The sequence below is a fragment of the Oncorhynchus nerka genome, linkage group LG6 (assembly GCF_034236695.1).
Source record: "Oncorhynchus nerka isolate Pitt River linkage group LG6, Oner_Uvic_2.0, whole genome shotgun sequence".
NCBI lineage: Eukaryota > Metazoa > Chordata > Actinopteri > Salmoniformes > Salmonidae > Oncorhynchus > Oncorhynchus nerka.
The window spans coordinates 65,722,713-65,744,998 of record NC_088401.1 but is presented as its reverse complement, the minus strand read 5'-3'; the positions used below and the strand labels follow the sequence as shown (position 1 = coordinate 65,744,998).

At 44.6% G+C, this 22,286-nt stretch overlaps 1 protein-coding gene across 2 annotated transcripts in view; it reads right to left on the bottom strand.

Annotated features, from left to right (window-relative positions):
• Positions 1–1,512: 1,512 nt before the first annotated feature.
• pcdh19 (protocadherin 19) overlaps positions 1,513–22,286 on the bottom strand; it is a 176,735-nt gene continuing 155,961 nt past the window's right edge. For both annotated transcript variants that reach the window (XM_029662401.2, XM_029662402.2), the window contains exon 5: positions 1,513–2,834. In XM_029662401.2, coding sequence (XP_029518261.2) covers positions 2,245–2,834 — 590 coding nt within the window. In that variant the 3' untranslated portion in view covers positions 1,513–2,244. The remainder of the gene's footprint in view (positions 2,835–22,286) is intronic.

The window sequence follows — 22,286 nt, the reverse complement described above, 5'->3', positions numbered from 1 at the left end:
CGAGGAGTATGTTATCGAAGATGACTTCCTCTCTCATACACTCAGGAAAACAAGGAAACAAAGTGGAGAACATTTAATAGTTTAATAATAAGCTGCTGTATACATTCAGTGATTATTCCGATGTTCATGTTGCCAAAAGCCATGGGTGAGACAAGCAAAAACATTCAGCTACAAGATCTATTTCATTGTATGTAATTTTGTCCTTTTTTCATTTACAATTTTCCATGTTGTACATAGTTTAACTGTAAAGCAACTGAAAACCGCATTGCTGATTTGCAAGATGGTTCTTCGAAGAACTTAATTTCCTTTAAACATACGATTCCACCAAATCTGTTTGGTCATGACTGAAAGGTTTGTCTTGCTGTTCTTAAATATATTTTCAGACTCAATTCAAAGGAGATGATACATGATGGCACAGCAGTTGAGCAAAGCTTGTCTGCATACCTTCACCTTTAGTATCTTACTTGAAGTGTTGACAGGGCCTATTCTCTGGTTCATATCACTAAGGCCAGTTCTGAGGTGAGGAACCAGCAGGAAACCTTAGTCCAAAAACAGACACACAGAAATAGGTGGAATTATCTCACTAGCTTAAAAAACTAGCTTAATTAACCATCTTCTTCTTACTTAAATATTAAGATTAAGCAATCTTTACGGTTTTGTTTGCTTCTTTTTTGGTTTATTTTGCTATCTCACTCTAAGCTCATTGAACTGATACACTACTATTGGTGCTGAAATTGCAATATTTTTTGTATTTTTACATTTTCTATTTGTCCACACAGAAACTTGATGGCACAAGAACTGACCAATAAGAAACTCTTTACAACAAGGTAGACTGCAAGTCAACAGTTGCCAGGGGTAACACAGTAAACAAAAACAAAAAACCAAGTTCATTTTGAAAAATAATCATAATCATTAAAAAATGCCAAATAAACAAAAGCCAGTTAATTTCAAGTATAACTTACTGATAAAATAACTACACGGAATTAAATATTCTCATTATACATTTTTAAATTATTTATAAAATATATTTTGGCATATGTTTTTTTGTTTTTGTTTGTGTAACAACGCTACTGTAGCTTCAGTTGAACACCAATGTTTATTTTTTTTATTTTTTTTTACTCTTGAAACAAAACATTAAAGGGATTGTCACATAACAACAGGTTATTAAAAATGATAATAGTAAACCCTATACAGAGTTTCACATAGCAAGACGTGAGTGACGATCCCTTCTATCCTAGCCCCATAGTCAAAAGTCAGAAAAAGTACAAGACCAGATCACAAAGTTCTAATTGTGCTCCACTGGCTACAATCAAGAATGGGCACAGGAGATTTCAAAAGCAATAAGTATTTTTTTTTATCTTCCTCATAGCTCAGTCGAAAGTCTGTCCCACTTCCCAGTGTTGGGAGTGCCTGGGCAGATAGCAAGAGTTCATTAAGCTCCATCAGTGATAAACCATAAATACTGTGCAGACCTCACAGTCTGGTGACACTGGGATGTCCTCCAGTGGGGGGTGTATACAGAGAATACGGATTCCCTTATCAGACCGAGAAGAAAATGAGACTGGGAATGTGTTGCTTCCCTCCTCCGTCTTCACTACTGACCACTGTTCAAGATGCACATAGAGGCAATGGTTCACAGAAGAAGAATCATGTGCATGTCTGTCTGTCTCCGTCTGTTGCACTGTGGGGAGCTTTACAAAGGAAACGAGGAGTCAATTTGGCAGCCGAGACAAAACCAAAGAAGGCAATCTCAGTTAGTGATGCAAAAACAGTCAAAAGGCAAAGTTCTGTACTTTTTTAAATCCGTCACCGTAGGTGTCAGGTCCTAAATCTGAACAGGGGAGAGGCAGAACCCGGCCGAAGGGGCAAGTCACACAGTCAACAGCAACCTGCCTGTCCACTGGTGGCAGAAAACAAACGGAAAACCAAACAAGAAAAGTACTGCGACTACAACAAAGCCACATCCACGGCCTTCACTTTTCTGGAGGAACACAACATGAAGCTCAGCATTTTCCAGTAATATTTCACATCTGGGCTTTGTCCTTAGTACTGTATACTACGCTCAAGTTGTGTCTTTATCTCTCTCTCTCTTTCATCGGCTTGACTTTCACCTGCGTACACACAGCTATGGCGGAGTATGTGTGTATATATATATGTGTTTGTTTACACTGTGTGTGTGTGTGTGTGTGTGTGTGTGTGTGTGTGTGTGTGTGTGTGTGTGTGAGTAGGCTCCCCTGAGGCCCGTTAGAGCACAATGTCCTTCAGGCGCTTGCTGCTGGGAGACTCCTTCTCAAGATGGCTGCCGTCGTGAAGGAGAGTGTTGATCTCCCGGACGGCCGGCTCGCTGTCCTTCCCCTCGGGCTGCCGCAGCATGCTGTGGTTGGCAATGCGCTCGGCGCCACGGCACCTGAGCGTGTTGTAGCCGGATGGCACCTTGGCCAGCGGGCTCTTCAGGTGCACAGGGGAGGTGATGGGACTGGCTGCTTCGCGCCCATTGCCCGCCTCGCGCACGGCGCCGCCGTTGGCCTTGGGGCTGCACACCTGAGACTCCATCATTGTCCGCTTGTTGCCCTTTAGCTCACCCCGCTCGGGGTCTTCTGGGCCATCCTTGCCGAAGGTGGCAAAAGTCCTTTTGATGGTGCCGGTGCCACAGTCCTCGTAGTGGGGCACATCTACGGTGGTGGCCTCAATAGACAGGGCGATTACGTTGTTACGTGGGTGGCCATGCTCAGGCGACTTGCCGCGGGCCGGACCAGGCACACGGGGCATCCAGCAGCGGTCCGAATGGCCCAGGATACGACACTCTTCCTGGCAGTGGAAGCCTTCGCTGGGGTCTGCAGAGAGAGGGAAGAAGGGGGAGGGTGAAATAAAAGGGAATGGTTAGATTTGTCTGTTGAACTGTCCGATTTACCAGGACTTTAACTCATTGACACTTTGCTTTCATGGATTTCACCATACATTCTTTCAGGTCCTTTCATTTTATTTAACTTCATGTCAGAGACTTTTTTTAAATTAAGCAAAGTTTGTTGGAACCCAAACATCCCCAGTTCATATTTTCTGTGGGTAATTTCTCTCTCATGTCTGGTGTTCTTGCCGTTTACACAAGACTACAAGACTTGCCGTTACTTCCAGACGAATAGAGATCTGCAAGTTTGAGGCACTTCTAATGCGTCAATTAAAGGACGCATTGTTAAATCAAAGTCCATTTCCAGCTCATGCATAATTGGTTTTTCTGTAGCAACACTTGATGAAAGCCAGGGTTTAAATATTACCACTAAGAGACACCAGCTGCGTTGCCATATCGCTGCCTAGTTCATCTAGCTCAGTCTGTCATCTGCCGCTGAGTTATAAATATCTAATGATGTTTTAATGCTGACAAAAAGTCTGTATTACTACATATCCTTTGTGTTGGAGGGAAGGGCTTTCAGGACGATGTTTGTGTCATTAGAACAACAACAAAAAGAGCCAAGCACACTTGTCAGGAACTGAAGAGCTGTCGTCCTCTTCTCTGCCTTTGTTATCTAAGTAAGAACTGTATTTAGGATTTTTATCCATAGGCCAGTCGAGTGAGTACTTGATGCTGAGGCCTTTGAATCCATACATATTTGATTATTGGCCATCTGCACTGATAACCTAACAAGGGCACATTCAAGATGCCCTCGTGTTTACGAATACCATCAAAGAGTGTTAGCCTCTCACCAAATCACACCATCTCACAAAGCAGGCAAATAAGGGCTTTATACAGACATATTGAACACATGTCAAGGGCAAGTGTTGTCATGAGAATCAAAGGATGTTGCATTTGTGAAAAAAGACTGAATATAACATGAATAATATCTACAGTATACCGTAGCTACCATGTTACAGGCCAAATAGACAGTCATTTACCTTAACCATTCATCCTCCCAATTGGTCCTCACCTCCTAGGGGCAAGGGGCCCTCCTCCCACAAGAGAGGCCCAAGGTGACAGGAAGGGATTGTGGGAAGGAATTGCCATCGACCCTCAGCACACCACACGTTTAGATCTGGCACTCGCAGCTTGACAGATCACCTAATTAAAATCACTAATTATCTGTTTTCTTCCCCTCTTTTCTGCACTCTGAGGGGCACCTCTGCTTTGGGTGTGCCAATCTATATTTAAAGATTGCCTTCCAGGGACAAGGCTGCCGAAGCTGTCTCCCTCATAAACTGTGATCTGATGAGACTGACACGACTGAATGACTGGCTGGGTTAGTGGGCCATTTGAACCATGCTATGGCTGATCTCAGTATAGGATTATGGGGTCGTTCATGACCAGGGACACTAGAGCTCAAGAGGCCAAGCGGGTAGCCAGGACCATGGGTGACCAACGTCAATTCCATCATGAATGTTTCATGGGAGAGCTGTGCTAAAGGATTACCTTGAGCTTTGCTGTGTGTGTGTGTAGGTTTGTGTACCTTGACACAAATTGACTGTGTCTGCGTACTCTGGCCACACCCTCCCTCACTCCCTTCCTCTCTTCATACGCACATCCATACCCGCTCCCGCCCACACACTTCGATGTGTACAGGGGAAAATTGTGAAATTAAAAAAGAATAGAAAATAAAGCTCTGGATCGACTGGTGGCTCAAGTGGCCAAAGTTTTGTCTGTAATTACCAGGGCCTGTGAACACACTCAAGTCCACATCTTGAAAGGGGATTTTCATCACCAATAGTCAATGTTATCACCATGGCAACAAGGGGTTGAGTTTTACCATTATCCATACTGCTCGTGGCAGAGACTGGTTATAGAACACCTGGCATCAAGAGACTGGTTATTGAATACCTGGCACCAAGAGACTGGTTATAGAACACCTGGCATCAAGAGACTGGTTAGAGAACACCTGGCATCAAGAGACTGGTTAGAGGACACCTGGCATCAAGAGACTGGTTATAGAACACCTGGCATCAAGAGACTGGTTAGAGAACACCTGGCATCAAGAGACTGGTTAGAGAACACCTGGCATCAAGAGACTGGTTAGAGGACACCTGGCATCAAGAGACTGGTGGTTATAGAACACCTGGCATCAAGAGACTGGTTAGAGGACACCTGGCATCAAGAGACTGGTTAGAGAACACCTGGCATCAAGAGACTGGTTAGAGGACACCTGGCATCAAGAGACTGGTTATAGAACACCTGGCATCAAGAGACTGGTTATAGAACACCTGGCATCAAGAGACTGGTTAGAGAACACCTGGCATCAAGATACTGGTTAGAGAACACCTGGCATCAAGAGACTGGTTATAGAACACCTGGCACCAAGAGACTGGTTATAGAACACCTGGCATCAAGAGACTGGTTATAGAACACCTGGCATCAAGAGACTGGTTAGAGAACACCTGGCATCAAGAGACTGGTTAGAGAACACCTGGCATATTGCACAATCCCAATCTCCCCTTCAAAACTTCTTCTCTCTTATGAGGCTCTTCCTTCTTTTCCAGGAGACTTGGATTGATAGATTTGAAACTTGTTTTCCCGCAGCCGGACTGAATGGTCTTAGGACACAAAGAAGACATAATCAAACACTACGCTTTATACAGAGCCGTCCATGCAACAGCAGTGAATAAACCCCTTTTCTCACCCTCTTCCTTTAGAGGGGTCTCCGGAGAGAGAGCGGTTCTGTTGTAACTGACATCGTTCTGAAAGCCTGAGCGCCATCAACAGAACATTCACATCCTGCCTCTGCTTAGAGGCTCACCACACAAACAGATGTCGTTGTCAAAGGTCCCCTAGAAGACGACAGAACAACATTGAAAAGAAAGAAAAAGAAAGGAGAGCGACGGGCCATCGGTCAACCCCTGACAAAGCCCAATCTCTTACTGGGAAAAATCGAAAGAAGCTAAATCTAATGCTCACAAACAAAGCAATTAAAAGCTCTTTATAGCTCTGCAACACCACAAGCCAAGAGGAAGACCAAGAAGGAGGCACCCTCCTGCTGTGAATGCCTATTGAAAGTCATCAGGAAAATAAGCTTTGCTAATCAGTTACGGGAAAAAGACTTAAAGTACAGAGCGGTTCTATATCAGTAGGAACATTTCCTAACTAGGATTTAATACCTATTAATTACTGAGGGCACTCCGTCGGGAGCCGGAAGCTCGCCTGTGTTTTTCAGTCATTCCAGATTTGAAATAGAAATTGAGTTAAATGGAGAGAAGGGGAAAATAACAAAATCACAAGGATCCAAGTCCCTCACCACTGCTCACAAATCGGAAATGTTGTGCTTTTAATTCCGAATTGGGAGTTCCAAAAAGTATCAAAGGCTTTGGGGAGCACTTTAAATATGTATGTCCTTATGCACACGTCGACCGGTGTTGGCGATTAATAAATATTGCCACTTCAAATTCAAAAGCCGTAATTCCCTGGTAGATATCGTCTGTGTTTTACCTGGAATAACATCAGTTTACATCAGCATGAAGAAGAAAGCCCACCTGTTCCGCCTCACTCCAGCATCCTCGGCTGTATTCACGCACTAGTAGCCTCGCTCATTCAATCGCCTCACTTCCTGTCCCCATCCTCATTTACGGGAAGGAGTTACAACCTTAGGTCTCGACAGATAGGAAGTCAGCGGGTGGCTCTATGAGCCTTGCACAGCCATCCCTCAGTTTACCGTTGCTAGTCGGCTTTAACGATCCTCCCTAGTCGCACACCTGGAGGGGCTATTTGTTTGCGGCTAATGTAGCAAAAGTGAGAGAATCATCTGAATCGGTGAACGGCTAAGGATGAAATATCCGAACAGTGAAGACATAAGGGAAGTATTTTTATCACATGGAGAAAAGACTCTACCCCCTAAACGCGTCCTGTTTGGCAGGGTAATGTGGTCTCACTTGAGAAACAAACACTGTTTTCCCTCCAAAAAGTTCAACAAGAGATCCTCCAGGTTCAAAACAGTGATGTAATCCTACAACATGAGGGGGAGGAAGGCAGAGTAATGTCCTAACTAGAAAGCCAGTGGTGACTTGATGCAAACCCAGATTCTGGAGACTACGCACACTCTGTTTCTATTGGAGGGCTTAATTGCGGCCATAGGGCTGTGAGATCTTCTGTATGACACCATTCAGTCAGTTTGGGTTTGCTGAACGATGAGCCCTAAAAGGAATTTAGAGCAGTAAGATTCTATAAAAAGTACTATTAGAAAAAGGTGGATGAGGATATATGCTTCAAGATAATTGGATATACTAATAGTCTCCCTATGGGTAAGACCACTTTATTTAGCAATGATTAGAGCAATTTATAATGATTACAATAACCCAATAATACCGTGGCAACACTTTATGCTGACCCAAAATAAAGGAAATCATCAGACGATATCATGTCCAAATCGTTCATCAGACGCTACTCTGGCAAACTCATAATTTGGGGATATTTTCAACTTTTCATTTATTTCGCCCTCAAAAAGCTTTACTTTCTACTGTCAGTCTGTGGTTGTTGTTTCACCCCCATGCCATCGTTGTTATTGCTGTCTGTGTCCAATTGCTGAAACAATGCATTTGAAGATTATCTGTGCGAGAGGACAAAATAATAGTCTCTGAGAGAGCGAAAGAGCAAACCGCCAAGGTTGCCATTTTGTTTTCTCTCTTTCACATCACTGCATGAGTGGTGCTGGTTGTGGCTGACTGGTATGAAATGAGAATGAAATCAACAGAGCAGTTATCCACCCGCTGACCCCTTTAAGGACAAGGCTGGTGGCGGGCCGCCTCTCCTCCTCTCTGTCTGTCTGTCTGTCTGTCTGTCTGTCTGTCTGTCTGTCTGTCTGTCTGTCTGTCTGTCTGTCTGTCTGTCTGTCTGTCTGTCTGTCTGTCTGTCTGTCTGTCTGTCTGTCTGTCTGTCTGTCTGTCTGTCTGTCTGTCTGTCTGTCTGTCTGTCTGTCTGTCTGTCTGACATTACTCCTCATGCACCACAAACCAAGCCCCTGCGTTCCTGCACTCGAAGTGCCAGTCCCTATCTGTGACAGTGGAATTGCTGTTTTCTAATTGCTCTCCATATTAATTTTCCATTCTACCAGCCAAACACTAAATTATCAAGATTACATCTAAATTGTTGCCGCAGCCTCTCAATGCTCAACCGCTAATGCAGAAGCTCCCTCAGCAGACAAATTAGAGAGAGGAATTTCAGAAAATGGGAACTAGTGGAATTGAGTGTCTGTGTGGTTGGTTGGTGCTGGAGCTGAATTTGAATTCTCAGGCAACCCTGGACTGTGCTGAAAACCTGTGATTTTCAGCACATGGTTGGTACCCCAATCAGCACAACCCTGATTAACTTGGTCGTGGCTTACCTAGACACAGTGGGTCAGGGCCTTTACAGGTTTGTCTGCTTTAGCTAGCGGTATCGCTATCTGGTCTGCTTTAGCTAGTGCTAGGGCTAACTCTATTTTCCATCCTATCACTGGGCGTGAGCGGGGCCTGCCAGTGAGGCAGCCTCCCCCACTACTACCCGCCAGGGAGTCCAAGCGCTGCTGTCAACCCAGCCAGCCAATTCAGTCGGCCGGTGCCATTAATCAGCCGCGAGCCCTGGCTCTTGCAGGAGCGCAAGATGGAGTGTGATGGTCTTGTTTTTACAAACAGTGGAGGGGCACCCTTACCGCACAAGCCCATCATTCTCCCAGCACCGTCACAGAAGCCGAGGCCTATCCCTCCACTGCCTCCTACTCCCAACAGCATCTGGTTCACTCTACTCTGTCCTCCTCCTCCTCCCATCCATGAGTCCATCTCTCCTCCCCATGCTCTGTTTTCCCTCCTTCCTCTCTCCTCCTTCCTCTCCTCGTCTCTTGTCTTCTCTCTTGTCTCACATACAGCACATCGCTTTTAATAAATCTGCCCTTCTTCCCAAAAATCTCTCCTTTTTTGTTATCTGTATCTGACCCCTCCAGACTTCCTCTTCCTTTCATCCTCTTTTCCATCAGTCAGATTATTAATTATGGAGGAAATTAGAGTCGCTGGGAAGCCATGTTAAGACTGTCGTACGGATTGGGAACCATGAGAGCGGGGTTTCATGCATCCCTAGCTGGTTCCATTTTGGAGCATTAGTACCAGTCAATTTATCAAGGAAGTGATTTGCTACCTAGTCTGCCGAGCGGACGGGTAAGTGTGTCTGACAGGCCAGTCTCTTCCGTGAAGGCCCCGGGTGCGGCTTGTCGGCGACTAACGCAAGCTGACAGGTTAACTTATATCTCCGGTCAACACCAACAACCACCACCACGGCCGTTGCCTATTTCTTTTACAAGTAGTGTTTTCATTAATTATTTTGAAAGCCACACGGTAAATCATGCCAAATTCCAGAGGAGCATTTTTCCTCTAACCATCCCCTGCCTCCTCTCCTCTCCAGTTCCCCCTCCCTTTTCATTCTGCTGCTCCATCAACCCCCGGCGCGTGTGCATTCCATCACAGGTTCCCCCTGTTTTAAAGAATGAATCTCCAAACCGGTGTTGACAAACAATGCAGTGGCTTCTAAATTGGTACAAACAGCATCTGTTTAACAGCTGTGTAACTGCGATGGGGAGAAGAGAAGAGAGAGGGAGAAAAAAAGCAAAAGCATTTGCTGTTTTTATAAATCACTTTGTCATCACTGCCTACTGCACTGTTTTGTTCAAAGGCAGAAGCGGCGAGCCAATGGACTGCTTGATATAGTGGTAACGAGCACGAGCTCGTTGTCATGATGACATACGTGCGGTGGGCTGGTGGGGCGGTTTTTCCACGCGCCCTGTCTGGCGACTAATTCTAATTTGCTGGGAGGCACATTTCCACACCCTATCATACAGTGTTTTATATATACCCCCGGAGCCAGCGATGGCATTTTTGTACAGGCTTCTGTGACCTCTAGTTGCCATTGATGGTTATATCTCCTAAACTCTTCGAAAAAAAGGTTCTAAAATGGTTATTCGGCTGTCCCCATAGGAGAACCCTCGGAAGAACCCTTTTGGAACCAAAAAGGGTTCTCCTATGGGGACAGCCGAAGAACCATTTTAGAACCTTTTTTTCTAAGAGTGTAGGAGATATATAAAAAAATGCCATCGCTGGCTCCGGGGGCTCAGCCTTTACTGGGAACGTGGAATATGGAGATAGAAGGAGGTAGGGGACACTCAGAGGGGCAGGTTTCAAAGTGATCATGACTGATCTGGTGTAATGTAGGCGACTTGGATCAGTACGTTGTAATAATTCATGCGATGAGGGGGGTTAATACGCTGCGTGAGCAGCCCGGGGCTCTGATTCAACAACAGCCCATCTCGACTGGATATTAAACAGGCGTACATGCATGGAGAGTTAAGCTAAGATGAGTTGAGCTGGGCTGAACCAGGACAAACCGGGTTAAGAGGGTAGTGGAGGACTCCACACACACACATAGCCAGGTCAGGCCAACCTATCAGAGCCTTAACTGTATGGCATCATGGGAGACCGGCTCATTAGATGCAGAAGAAGCCATTGTAGTGGTGCTCACCCACTAAAGTTGGCCTCCTAATGGCAGACCCTCAGATTAACCTGGCTCACTGCAGGCCCACAACAACAGTGGCACGCACCCCCAGAACACAAATGTCCTCTCCATAATGGCATCGGCAGCGGAAGGAAGGACATCTTTAAATACACTGTATCAAATGGCGCATTTCTGCTGTGTTTAAGCTTGACCGAGCTAGCGAGCTAATTTGCTTTAGCAAAAACCCTTGAGTCTGAGAGAGGGAGCGAGGAGGCACAAACGCAGACAGTAAATTACATCTGTGGTGGGGAGACAAGGAAGAGCTGGGCTTTTGGGGTTGAGGGATGGAGAGGGAAGAGTAGGGTGAGGCAGGAGGATGTTAACCGATCGGCAGTGTAGGCAGGATGAAATGATCTGTGAGAAAAGAACAGGAAAAGCTGAGGTCCTGAGGTTTTCTTACTCATCTCCAGGGAGACACTTATTGGACAGCTTTCAAATGAGTCTATTTGTGGAGTTTGTAGAACCAGAGTTGGAATATATTAGAATAGTATTTTCAGGAATACTATTGTAACAAAGGACAACGTTGATGTGTAACGTGCTGCACATGCTACTTAACACTACTATTTTATTGAGATGATTTCAGTATTGCAATACACGTTCATGCCCTAGCACAATCTAACACATGACCAAATAATGTTGAGGGGAATGGATGTGTGATTGGGCATTGACAGACAACATATTCCAATATACCTCAGGTCAATGCACTTTACACATAGCAACTCCACTCTCACCCTAGTGCTACCATAAAGCAACCCTTAAATTTGGTATTTTATTGTGTGGTGTTTTATTCGCTCAGGAAACCCAACACAATAGCTCAGTACCCATCAGACTATGAACCCACCTGGACATCCGGCAGCCTGAGCTCAACAAATCAATGTGTCTTTCTCTAAACAGCTGGGCCCAGCACACCGAGGCATAGAATACACTAACATCTCCAGAATCCTTGGCTTCATCCCAAATGGCACCCTTTTCCATATAAAATGCACTACTTTTGACCAAGAGCTCTATGGCTCTGCCTATGGGCCCTGGTCAAACATTGTGCACTAAACAGGGAGTAGGACCCAATTTAGGACTCATCCCATCTCCGTCTCTTCCCAGCGAGACTCGGCACTGCTTGAACAGAGGCCCCTTACATAATTAATGTAATGTGCCATCTCATTCAGTCATGTTCACTCTGTGTCAGCCGGGACTATGTGTTTTATATTCCGTTTTATCTCTCAGCAGAAAGACACATGAGCATTCTCTCCCTCTCTCTCTCTCTCTCTCTCTCACACACTCCCTTCCTGTATCTCTCTCTCTCTTTCTCCTGTTATTATTTCTTACATTGTCTCCATATCTTTCCATATCCCTTTTTTCCTGCTCACTTGAACAATCTATGGAAGTAGGACAATGTGGGGGTCTGCCGAGTGTGCTGGGCTGATTTGGCTGTGCATGCAGAAAACACTGCTAAGCAGGAATGGCCCCCTGGGGAGAGGCTAGCGGTCCAGTAGAGAAGCTTGATAAGAGAGAGACCTAGTCAGCCAGCTCTGCCTGGCACGGGTCAACCTAACTTTCACAGCACCGGTTCAATGGACCAACCCCTAGCCAAGGTAAAAGTCCTGGGGAATTTTTATGAGAGGAAAACAGAAGGAATAAGAAACTATTACCATTGTCGCCGCGGCAACGGCAGCAGCAGTCCCTGCCATCCCCCACACCTTAGTATTACATACAGACACATTGAGACTAATGTTGCACAGGGGTTTGTTGTGATTTTCTCCAGCCACAAAAGGCCCTTTTTGTTTGGTGTCTGGAGAACTGCTGTTTCTATCCGAGGGTCTCCATTATTCATAGCTGAGAGGGGCCTCACTGTGATGGCACATAATAGCACTGAGCCCATGGCAACACCACTCAGTATTTTCTAGCATTTCTCTAGTCACTGCCACTACAGCATAGAGGGGTCTCTACCATTTCTCTAGCCACTACAGCGGAGAGGGAGTCTCTACCATTTCTCTAGCCACTGCCACTACAGCAGAGAGGGAGTATCTACCATTTCTCTAGCCACTGCCACCACAGTGGAGAGGGAGTCTACCATTTATCTAGCCACTGCCACCACAGTGGAGAGGGTTTCTCTACCATTTCTCTAGCCACTACAGTGGAGAGGGGGTCTCTAATATTTCTCTATTCTCTACAGTGGAGAGGGGGTCTCTAATATTTCTCTAGCCACAACAGTGGACAGGGGGTCTCTAACATTCCTCTAGCCACTACAGTGGAGAGGGTGTCTCTAACATTTCTCTAGCCACTACAGTGGAGAGGGGGTCTCTAACATTTCTCTAGCCACTACAGTGGAGGCCACTACAGTGGAGAGGGGGTCTCTAACATTCCTCTAGCCCCCTCTCTAGCCACTACAGTGGAGAGGGGGTTGTCAGCAGTACAGACAGACAGAGAGTGAGGGAAGACAATGAAAAAAGGAGGAAAGGAAGGGAGATGATTTGATTTCCTCAAATCAAAACATCTCCCTTCCTTTTTTGGGTACAGTTAAATGGAACCTGACTATGGCGTAAGGGGGGGTTCTTGGGTACAGTTACATGCACACAATAATTTTGTGAATCTTCCTATTAATATTTGTTTGTTTAAAACATTTACATGCTTTGCAGGAATAACGATTTCCCTAATAATCCTGTTTACACTCAAATCTATCAAAATAAATGTTCTACCACAGTAACCATGCTATTTTTGGGAAGCCTATTTGATTCTGAGTTCAGACATATAAAGTTGGTTTGTGAAAACTATTTCTAAGGTGCATACTTTCCGTTTTTCCACACTCAATTCGCTTGCGCCTAAGAGGGAGGCTGGCGCTACCGGTGCTAGCACATGCACAGATCAAATACCCCGCTGGAACGCCTATTAAACTGTTTACATGTCCTAATAATTTGAAAGATTGCTTAGAAAAGTAGATGTTTCATTGGCGTATGCTTCCTTTGATTTTGACCTTACGCCGATTTAAGATAAACAGAGTAAAGTGTTTACATGACTATTGCATAATCTGCCTACTGCCATAATCAGTTCAAAATCAAATTATTAGTGTGCTTGTAAATAGGGTTGCACATTTTGGGGAATATTCAGAGGTGGAAACTTTCTGTGGGAATTAACTGGAATATATGGGAATTAACAGAAATATTTGCTAATTAGTATTAATACCATTTAAATGTAAATGTTTTTTGCATTTGATATATTTACCACATCATATCATTTTGACCTCTTGGAAAATAGATGTTATATTAATGGAGAACAACCTGTATAAATAACAGTAATAATATGGAGACAAACACTTGACCTTATCATAAATATACATTATTGCAAATGATTAAATCCTTCCAATAGAAATGTAAAAAAACTATTTAGTTATGAATTTAACTTTAATTAAATGAGTTGACTCTTCACATGGGATGATTTCTGTAACGGTTTTCTAATGGTGAAGGAGAGTCGGACCAAACTGCAGCGTGTAGATTTTGATCCATGTTTTAATAAACAAACGTAACACGAATCTAAATACAAATACTACAAAACAATAAACGAAATGAAAACCGAAACAGCCTAAACTGGTGCAAACTACCACAGATTAAGGACACTAAGGACAACTAAGGACAATCACCCACAATACAACCAAAGAATATGGCTGCCTAAATATGGTTCCCAATCAGAGACAACGATAACCACCTGCCTCTGATTGAGAACCACTCCAGACAGCCATAGACTTTCCTAGAACACCCTACTAAGCTACAATCCCACTAACATACACACCAAAACCCCCAGACAAAACACACCACAATAGAAAAATTCCATGCCACACCCTGGCCTGACCCAATACATGAAGAAAAACACAAAATACTTAGACCAGGGCGTGACAATTTCATTGAACAACAAAAGAAAGGGAACATTTAAAGATCCCAATGATCCCTCGCATCTCCCAAAAACCATTTCAACATACATCTGTAAAATGAGAGTCTAGAAACTAAAGCATTGGTTGTCATCCTCTCAGGCTTCCATGTCTTCTCCCTGGACCTCCTCAATGTCCACCTCTTGAACATCAGACTCTGAGGCCTCATCTTCACTGTCACTTTCCAACCTTGTTGAGGATGGCTTTTTGTCAGGGTCAAAAAGCCTCAAATTTGCCCGGAAGGCCACCAATCTTCAACCCTTGTATTAGTCAGCCTGTTGCGTGCTTTAGAAATTTACCGGAAAGTTTCCGACCCTTTGCAACCCTACTTGTAAACATACTCATTGACATTAAATGCCATATCTGTGGCAAGGGAGCAAGAACTCAGCTTGGCACCGTGTCACCCCCTATGCCAGCTGGAATACCCCTTGTAGGGATGGATCACACACATAACAAGGTTTGTAGGTTGGTCGTGGAGGTGGGGACGGGAGGGCCCAGACATGTCCTCAAGGACACCCACGTCAGAAGGAACTCCTCGTGTGGCGGGATATTAAATAAGACATCTACTGTGAGTGCCGAATGATATCAGCGTCCATGGTAACTAGACTTATTAGGTTGTTTTTGATCTCTTTGTGATGCTAATGAGAGCCGACCTGGGAGAAGGTGTACGTCCCAAATCACACTCTAATCCAGACATTGTGCACTACTTTTGACCAGAGCCCTATGGTTCAAAAGTAGTGCACTATATAGGTAATAGGGTGCCATTTGGGACGCAGTCAAGGAAGTACAATATTCCCATTATAGTAATGTGTATTATTAATATGGCCTGGTGAAAACTAAGGGGCTTGAGACCCCTAATGTATATATGGCTCGTGTGTCTGGAGCAGTTCATTGTCTGGGGTTTGGCGGTGGCCGGTCGGTCTCTCTCTCTGCTGTTTATGTGTAGCCCTGAGTTTTAATAGAGAAAGCATGAGAACAAGCCAGCGCATCATTAAAAAAAGCCATTTTGAAGCTTTCCTGTCTGCCATTAAATTTAACGGCTAACCTCTCCCATTACTTTTTATCCTCCTTTTTAAAGGGGTGGAAGAGGAGGAAGGGCCGAAAAATGATAATTGGCTCACCAAGGAGAATGAAGTGATTGAATGGAATTCCTTCCTTTATGAGAAAAATAACCCACATACTAAGGGAAAGCTATTCAATTGGCATACCCAGAATGCACTTGGGGTTGTTGTTCTCTTATTTTTCTCTTGGACCTCATGGAGGAATGGAGGTTGCGTAAACTCAGAGTGGCTGGAGAGGAGGCATGTGCACATGATGATCTGGGCAGTGTGTGTGTGTGTGTGTGGTGGAAGTAGAGTCGTCAGCATCAGCATGCTCCTAGGTTATCAGTAGTGGCCACAGGCCTTCTGGCATGGTTGGAGAGGTGAGGAAGGCTACAGGAGTCCACAGGCTGTTTACTGATCCCCTCCCTCCCTTTAATCTTTCATCAATAGCTGATCATCTGGACCCTGGCTGGTCAACAGGTAGGCTTTGGCTGCAGTCATTCTGTACCAAGGGGAAGTCCCTCACTCACCCTCAAATTATACCCTGTTCAAAATGGCTTTATTTCATTTCAATACCGTGATCATCATAGGGGACAACCAAGGGGACTCAGACACTAATCAGTGAGGCCGAGACAGAGAAAAGAGGTTTGGTTTACTTCTTCTCAACCTGTGGAACCTGAAATCCACGAAAATACTTATATTCATGTTTTATAGGTGTTCTGGCACAGCTGGCGGGGTAGTGTTTCTGCTCAGATAAAAGGGGGTCTGCATTCCAAATGACTGAACGTTAAAGAATAAATCAATAAGCGCTCAATATACATGAAGCAGAGTGAGAGATATGGAAATGCCAGATGCCCAGGGCAGTAATCTTTTGTCACCACCTTAATTACCACAGAAGAAAGAGGAAGTGGCGTCTTCGCCGTAACAAATTCCATATATGTAATGTCGTCAAAGGGGTTGAAATACGAGGGGAGGAAAATGTAAAAGCAGCATAAAAGGTGACAAAAACACTGAAAGAAATCAACAACACAGAGACACATCAACAACACTGAGACACATCAACAACACTGAGACACATCAACAACACTGGGAGAGACATCAATAACACTGAGAGACACAACAACACTGAGACACATCAACAACACTGAGACACATCAACAACACAGAGACACATCAACAACACAGAGACACATCAACAACACTGGGAGAGACATCAATAACACTGAGAGACACAACAACACTGAGACACATCAACAACACTGAGACACATCAACAACACAGAGACACATCAACAACACAGAGACACATCAACAACACTGGGAGAGACATCAATAACACTGAGAGACACAACAACACTGAGACATATCAACAACACTGAGACACATCAACAACACTGGGAGACACACATCAACAACACTGGGAGACACACATCAACAACACTGGGAGACACATCAACAACCCTGAGAGACACACAACAACACTGAGACACAACACTGAGACACACATCAACAACACCCCTTCACTTTATCCACATTTTTACAGCATTATTCTTAAATGGATTCAACTTTTCCCCCCTCATCAATCTACACACAGTAACGAGAAAGCAAAAAGAATACATTTTTATTTTATTTTGCAAATGTATTAAAAATACAAAAATGTTATATCACATTTACAATGACCCTTTACTCCGTACTTTGTTGAAGCACCTTTGGCAGCGATTATAGCCTTGAGTCTTCTTTGGTATGACGCGACAAGCTTGGCACACCTGTATTTGGGGAGTTCCTCTCATTCTTTTCTGCAGATCCTCTCAAGCTCTATCAGGTTGGATTGGGAGCGCTGCTGCACAGCTATTTTCAGGTCTGACCAGACCTTAGATCGGATTCAAGTCCGGGCTCTGGCTGGGCCACTCAAGGACATTCAGACTTGTCCCGAATCTACTCCTGCGTTGTCTTCGCTGTGTGCTTGGGGTCGTTGTCCTGTTGGAAGGTGAACCTTCAACCCAGTCTGAGGTCCTGAGCACTCTGGGGTCCTGAGCACTCTGGAGCAGGTTTTCATCAAGGATCTCTCTGTACTTTGCTCCGTTCATCTTTCCCTCAATCCTGATTAGTCTCCCAGTCACTGCCACTAAAAAAACTTGTTTCTCATGGTCTGATAGTCCTTAAGTTGCCTTTAGGCAAACTCCAATCAGCTATCAAGTGCCTATTACTGAGGAGTGGCTTCCGTCTGGCCACTCTACCATAAATGCCTGATTGTTGGAGTGCTGCAGAGATGGTTGTCCTTCTGGAATGTTCTCCCACCTCCACAGAGTAACTCTGGAGCTCTGTCAGAGTGATCATCGGGTTCTTGGTCACCTCCCTGACCAAGGCCTTGCTCCACCGATTGCTCAGTTTGGCCAGGCGGCCAGCTCTAGGAAGAGTTTTGGTGGTTCCAAACAGCTTCTATTTAAGAATGATGGAATGAATGTGTTCTTCGGGACCTTCAATGCTGAAAAATGTTTTGGTACACTTCCCCAGATCTGTGCCTCGACATAATCCTGTTTCGGAGCTCTACAGACAATTCCTTCAACCTCACGGCTTGGTTTTTGCTCTGACATGCATTGTCAACTGTGGGACCTTATATAGACAGGTGTGTGCCTTTGCAAATCATGTCCAATAAATTGAATTTACCATAGGTGGTTTCCAATCAATTTGTAGAAACATCTCAAGGATGATCAATGGAAACAGGATGCACCTGAGCTCAATTTACTGTCTCATAGGAAAGGGTTTAAATACTCATTGTAAATAAGTTGTTTCAGTTTTTAATTGGTACATTTTTTTCAAACATTTCTAAAAACCTGTTCTCGCTTTGTCATTATGAGGTATTGTGTGTCGATTGATGAGGACATTTCTTTCATTTAATCCATTTTAGAATAAGGCCGTAACGTAACAAAATGTGGAAAAATTCAGAATGCACTTTAAATTAGGAGGAGAGAAGCCTTCTATCTGTCAGGAAGTGTGAGAGAGGGTTAAAAGCAGAGATGCAGACATTGTATCAGTGGAGAGATGCGCCTCTCTTTTCTCTCTCTCTCTCTCTCTCTCTCTCTCTCTCTCTCTCTGTCTCTCTCATTCTCTCCCTTTCTCTTTCTCGCTCTCCTTACCTCCTCTCCCCAGCTGCAGTGATAAATGTCTCTTTGTATTCTGGACAGAAAACTGCAGGGTTACAATGTACTTGTCAGAAGACAGCTGATTTTCTCTCCCTTAAACAGCGTCCAGTATATGCTTTATCTTTCCCTTTGGTGGAGGCATGAGATAAAAGAAACACCTATTGCCAAGAACTGTAATGCCCAGAAAATCTCCCCCCATTCCTTGCGTGTGTGTGTATGTGTGTGTGCATGCATCCATGTGTGCTTGCATCTGGTTTGTGTATGCTTGTCTGTTTTACGATGTGTGTTGTAATGGTTTTGACTTGAGGTTATTATTTATAGGGGTGCCAGGTAGGTTGTGCCTGTGTGTTTATGCGTGTGTATGCGTGTGTAAGCATATTATGTGCCTGCCTGTAGTATGCATGTCTGTGAGAGTGGCATATTCATTCATTGTGGCTGCATGGCTGATCATATCTTTGTGCCTATACCCTACTGACATTCTGACTGTAGTACTGTAAAGTGTTCCTAAATGGGAGTCTGCAGTGTAGCTAATGGAGTTGATTAGAGCTGGCTCATTGCAAGGTAACTCCTAGAGGGAGCGCATACAGGCTCGTCTGATAGCCAAGGATCCCTGTAATACGAGGCCCAGCTTTGCTTTGGCAGCCCGCACACACACAAGCACACACACAAAGCCTCTCCCAACGCTATCTGGCCTGCTCGGTTATTGCAACACACACAGCTCCCACTAGTAGAGTTCCACATCGTCATCATCAAGATACATACAAAGCATGTGCCCTCAGGAAAAGTCTAAGATTAAGATTACATAGGGTGTCCAATCAAAAACTCATATTTTGACCAATGGGTAAAATACTATGTAAATTGTATAGATCCTCCGCTATGAAAACCATGGTCAAAACCTCATGTCTCTATCATAATCCGTTCAAAAGTTATTGGTGTTTTTACCCTTGTAAAATGGCCAGAATTATGGTGACTGAATCAATGGAGGGCAGAGAAGAAAATTTGTCATGAATCAGGACTGTCATCACCAAAGTGCGTTTTCATTCACTCTGTACAGACACCATAGATTACATGGTATTTCAATCAAGCAAATATATAATCATACCATTTCCAATGTGTTTTGATTCGTGATCCAGCACATAAGCAAAGCTTCCAGTAGTGGTTGAGACCTAGATCTGGAATTTAATGAGCAGAGGTGGTCGGATCATCTCCACTGGGCTCGGCCCCTGGTTCCAGCCCATGTTCCCCTGGCCCTTATTTAGTATGTGATTAGGATACAGAGAGGGATGACTGAGAGATGGCTGGGGTCATCCCTAGCCTCCCTACAGATCCTTGCCCCCTGAGCCTTGTTACCGGTGAGGGGTGTGTTGGAATGGAGATGGGGCTGTGCCAAACCCAAAGGAGGATTCTGGAGGTACTAGGAGGATATGAGTAAGGGGGAGAGGGGGAGTGGGGACTACTTAGTGCTTCCACAGACTTCCACAGCCCATAAACACCAAATCAATCAGAACCACAATAGCCTGGCAGACTGGAGACGGCTAGTACGAGGCCCGGGCTGGGCTACTCATATTTCAGTCTGTTTTCTCTCTCCTCCACCCACAGTCCCCTCCTCTCTAGCTTTATCGCTCTACCCTGCTCTCTCTCATTAACCTTTTAAACACACACACACACTCATTTGCTCGACCCAGCATACAGATGCAGACACACAGATACACACACACACACACACACACATGCATGCACATGGACACAATCTCCAGACACACAACCTCCAGACACAATCTCTCTCTACCTTTCTCTTTCACACACACACGTGCATACACAGACACACACACACGCACACACACATACACACACACGTGCATACACAGACACACACACACACATACACACACATACATACACACACACGTGCATACACAGACACACACACATACACACACACGTGCATACACAGACACACACACACATACACACACACGTGCATACACAGACACACACACACATACACACACATACATACACACACACGTGTATACACAGACACACACACACATACACACACACGTGCATACACAGACACACACACATACACACACACGTGCATACACAGACACACAGACACACACACATACACACACACACACACGTGCATACACAGACACACACACACACACACACACACACATACACACACCCGTGCATACACAGACACACACACACACAAACACACAGATTTGAAATTCAGGTGCTGTAATACTACTCTCTCCACTCTCTGTCAACTCCAGGCACATGACATGTCCTTAATCTCTCCCCCTCTGATCAGTACCTGATCCCTGATCCCCCTGTACTGTTCTGCTGCCCAGCTCAGGCCTCCTCCATCAACTTCTCGCTACGTGTTCGACAAACAATTGTGATTCCACTTGGTTTGTGAGGAGATTATTAACACACCTAGCCTAGCATGCCTAGTAACTACCGCGGGGTCATGAATAAGCAATGGAAAGAAGTATCCAAGAGCACTATGTTCTGTCTGTCTGTCTGTCTGTCTGTCTGTCTGTCTGTCTGTCTGTCTGTCTGTCTGTCTGTCTGTCTGTCTGTCTGTCTGTCTGTCTGTCTGTCTGTCTGTCTGTCTGTCTGTCTGTCTGTCTCTGTCTCTGTCTCTCAAATGAATACCAGGGATTGTGTGGAAAATGAGCTGTCAGTGGAGGAGATGCATCAGGCTCATTGGAGGAGCCCTAGGAAATAATGAAGCGCTCCTCCGTTTCTCCCTGATACCTTCAATATGCTCATGACAAGTGCATGTGAGATAAGCAGTCGTCCCTCTCGAGCTGATTAAATACTTTGGGTGTATTGTGGAAGGCTGAAACATTAAGGGAATGTTAGGCGAAGGTTCAGGGGACATTGATACAACGTTAGAGCGATGTTGTCTTGTGAGTCACAGGATGGAGAGGAGGGAAGGCTGGAGATATATTTTGTGTGTGTCCGTGGTGCAAAGCGAGCAGCAGCAATGTTAGGGGTAGAGAGAGAGGAGAGGAGAGGGCCTCAAGCCTGAGTGGAAGACACGCATTTGACCCTCTTCTCATGCTCTCACGGCACACCTCTTAAATCTCACACGTTGAAAAGTACTGTGTTTATTTTTCTAGTTAGTCCACTGTATAGTCAGCGCATTAACTTTTCAACTGTGCTCCAAATCTTTTTGAAATCAGAGGATCTGCGCCTGCAATTTAACATCACGAGCTGAACCTCTATCATTGTCCTGTCTTGCCACAGCACTGTGAACCGCAGCACACTTACTGGAAGCATATGATTGGTCTAGTTCTGTAAGTATTCAAGGGGACTGGATACATGTTTTAAAGAAACACCACTCAAGATTAGAGTGGAGTTGAATGGATGGAGAACTTTCTCCACTGAGTGTATAAAACTGTAAAGTGAGCAGCATGGTAGTTGCTGTTACTCCCTATTGCAGAAGGCAGCCTTTGGACAGCATGTTCTTAAGTCGATTTCATTCACACCTACATGTGTACGTTATTATTCTAGAGCGGGGACAATAAATATAAACATTATTTGGTTAGGGTGTAGGGGCAGATTTCTGTACTCTTGTCTACAGGAGATTTCATTACTCATTTACTTTATTTACTCTGATCAGTGGAACAATTATCATTCTTAACAATGGGCAAACATAAATGTAATTACTGTGCTTGTCAA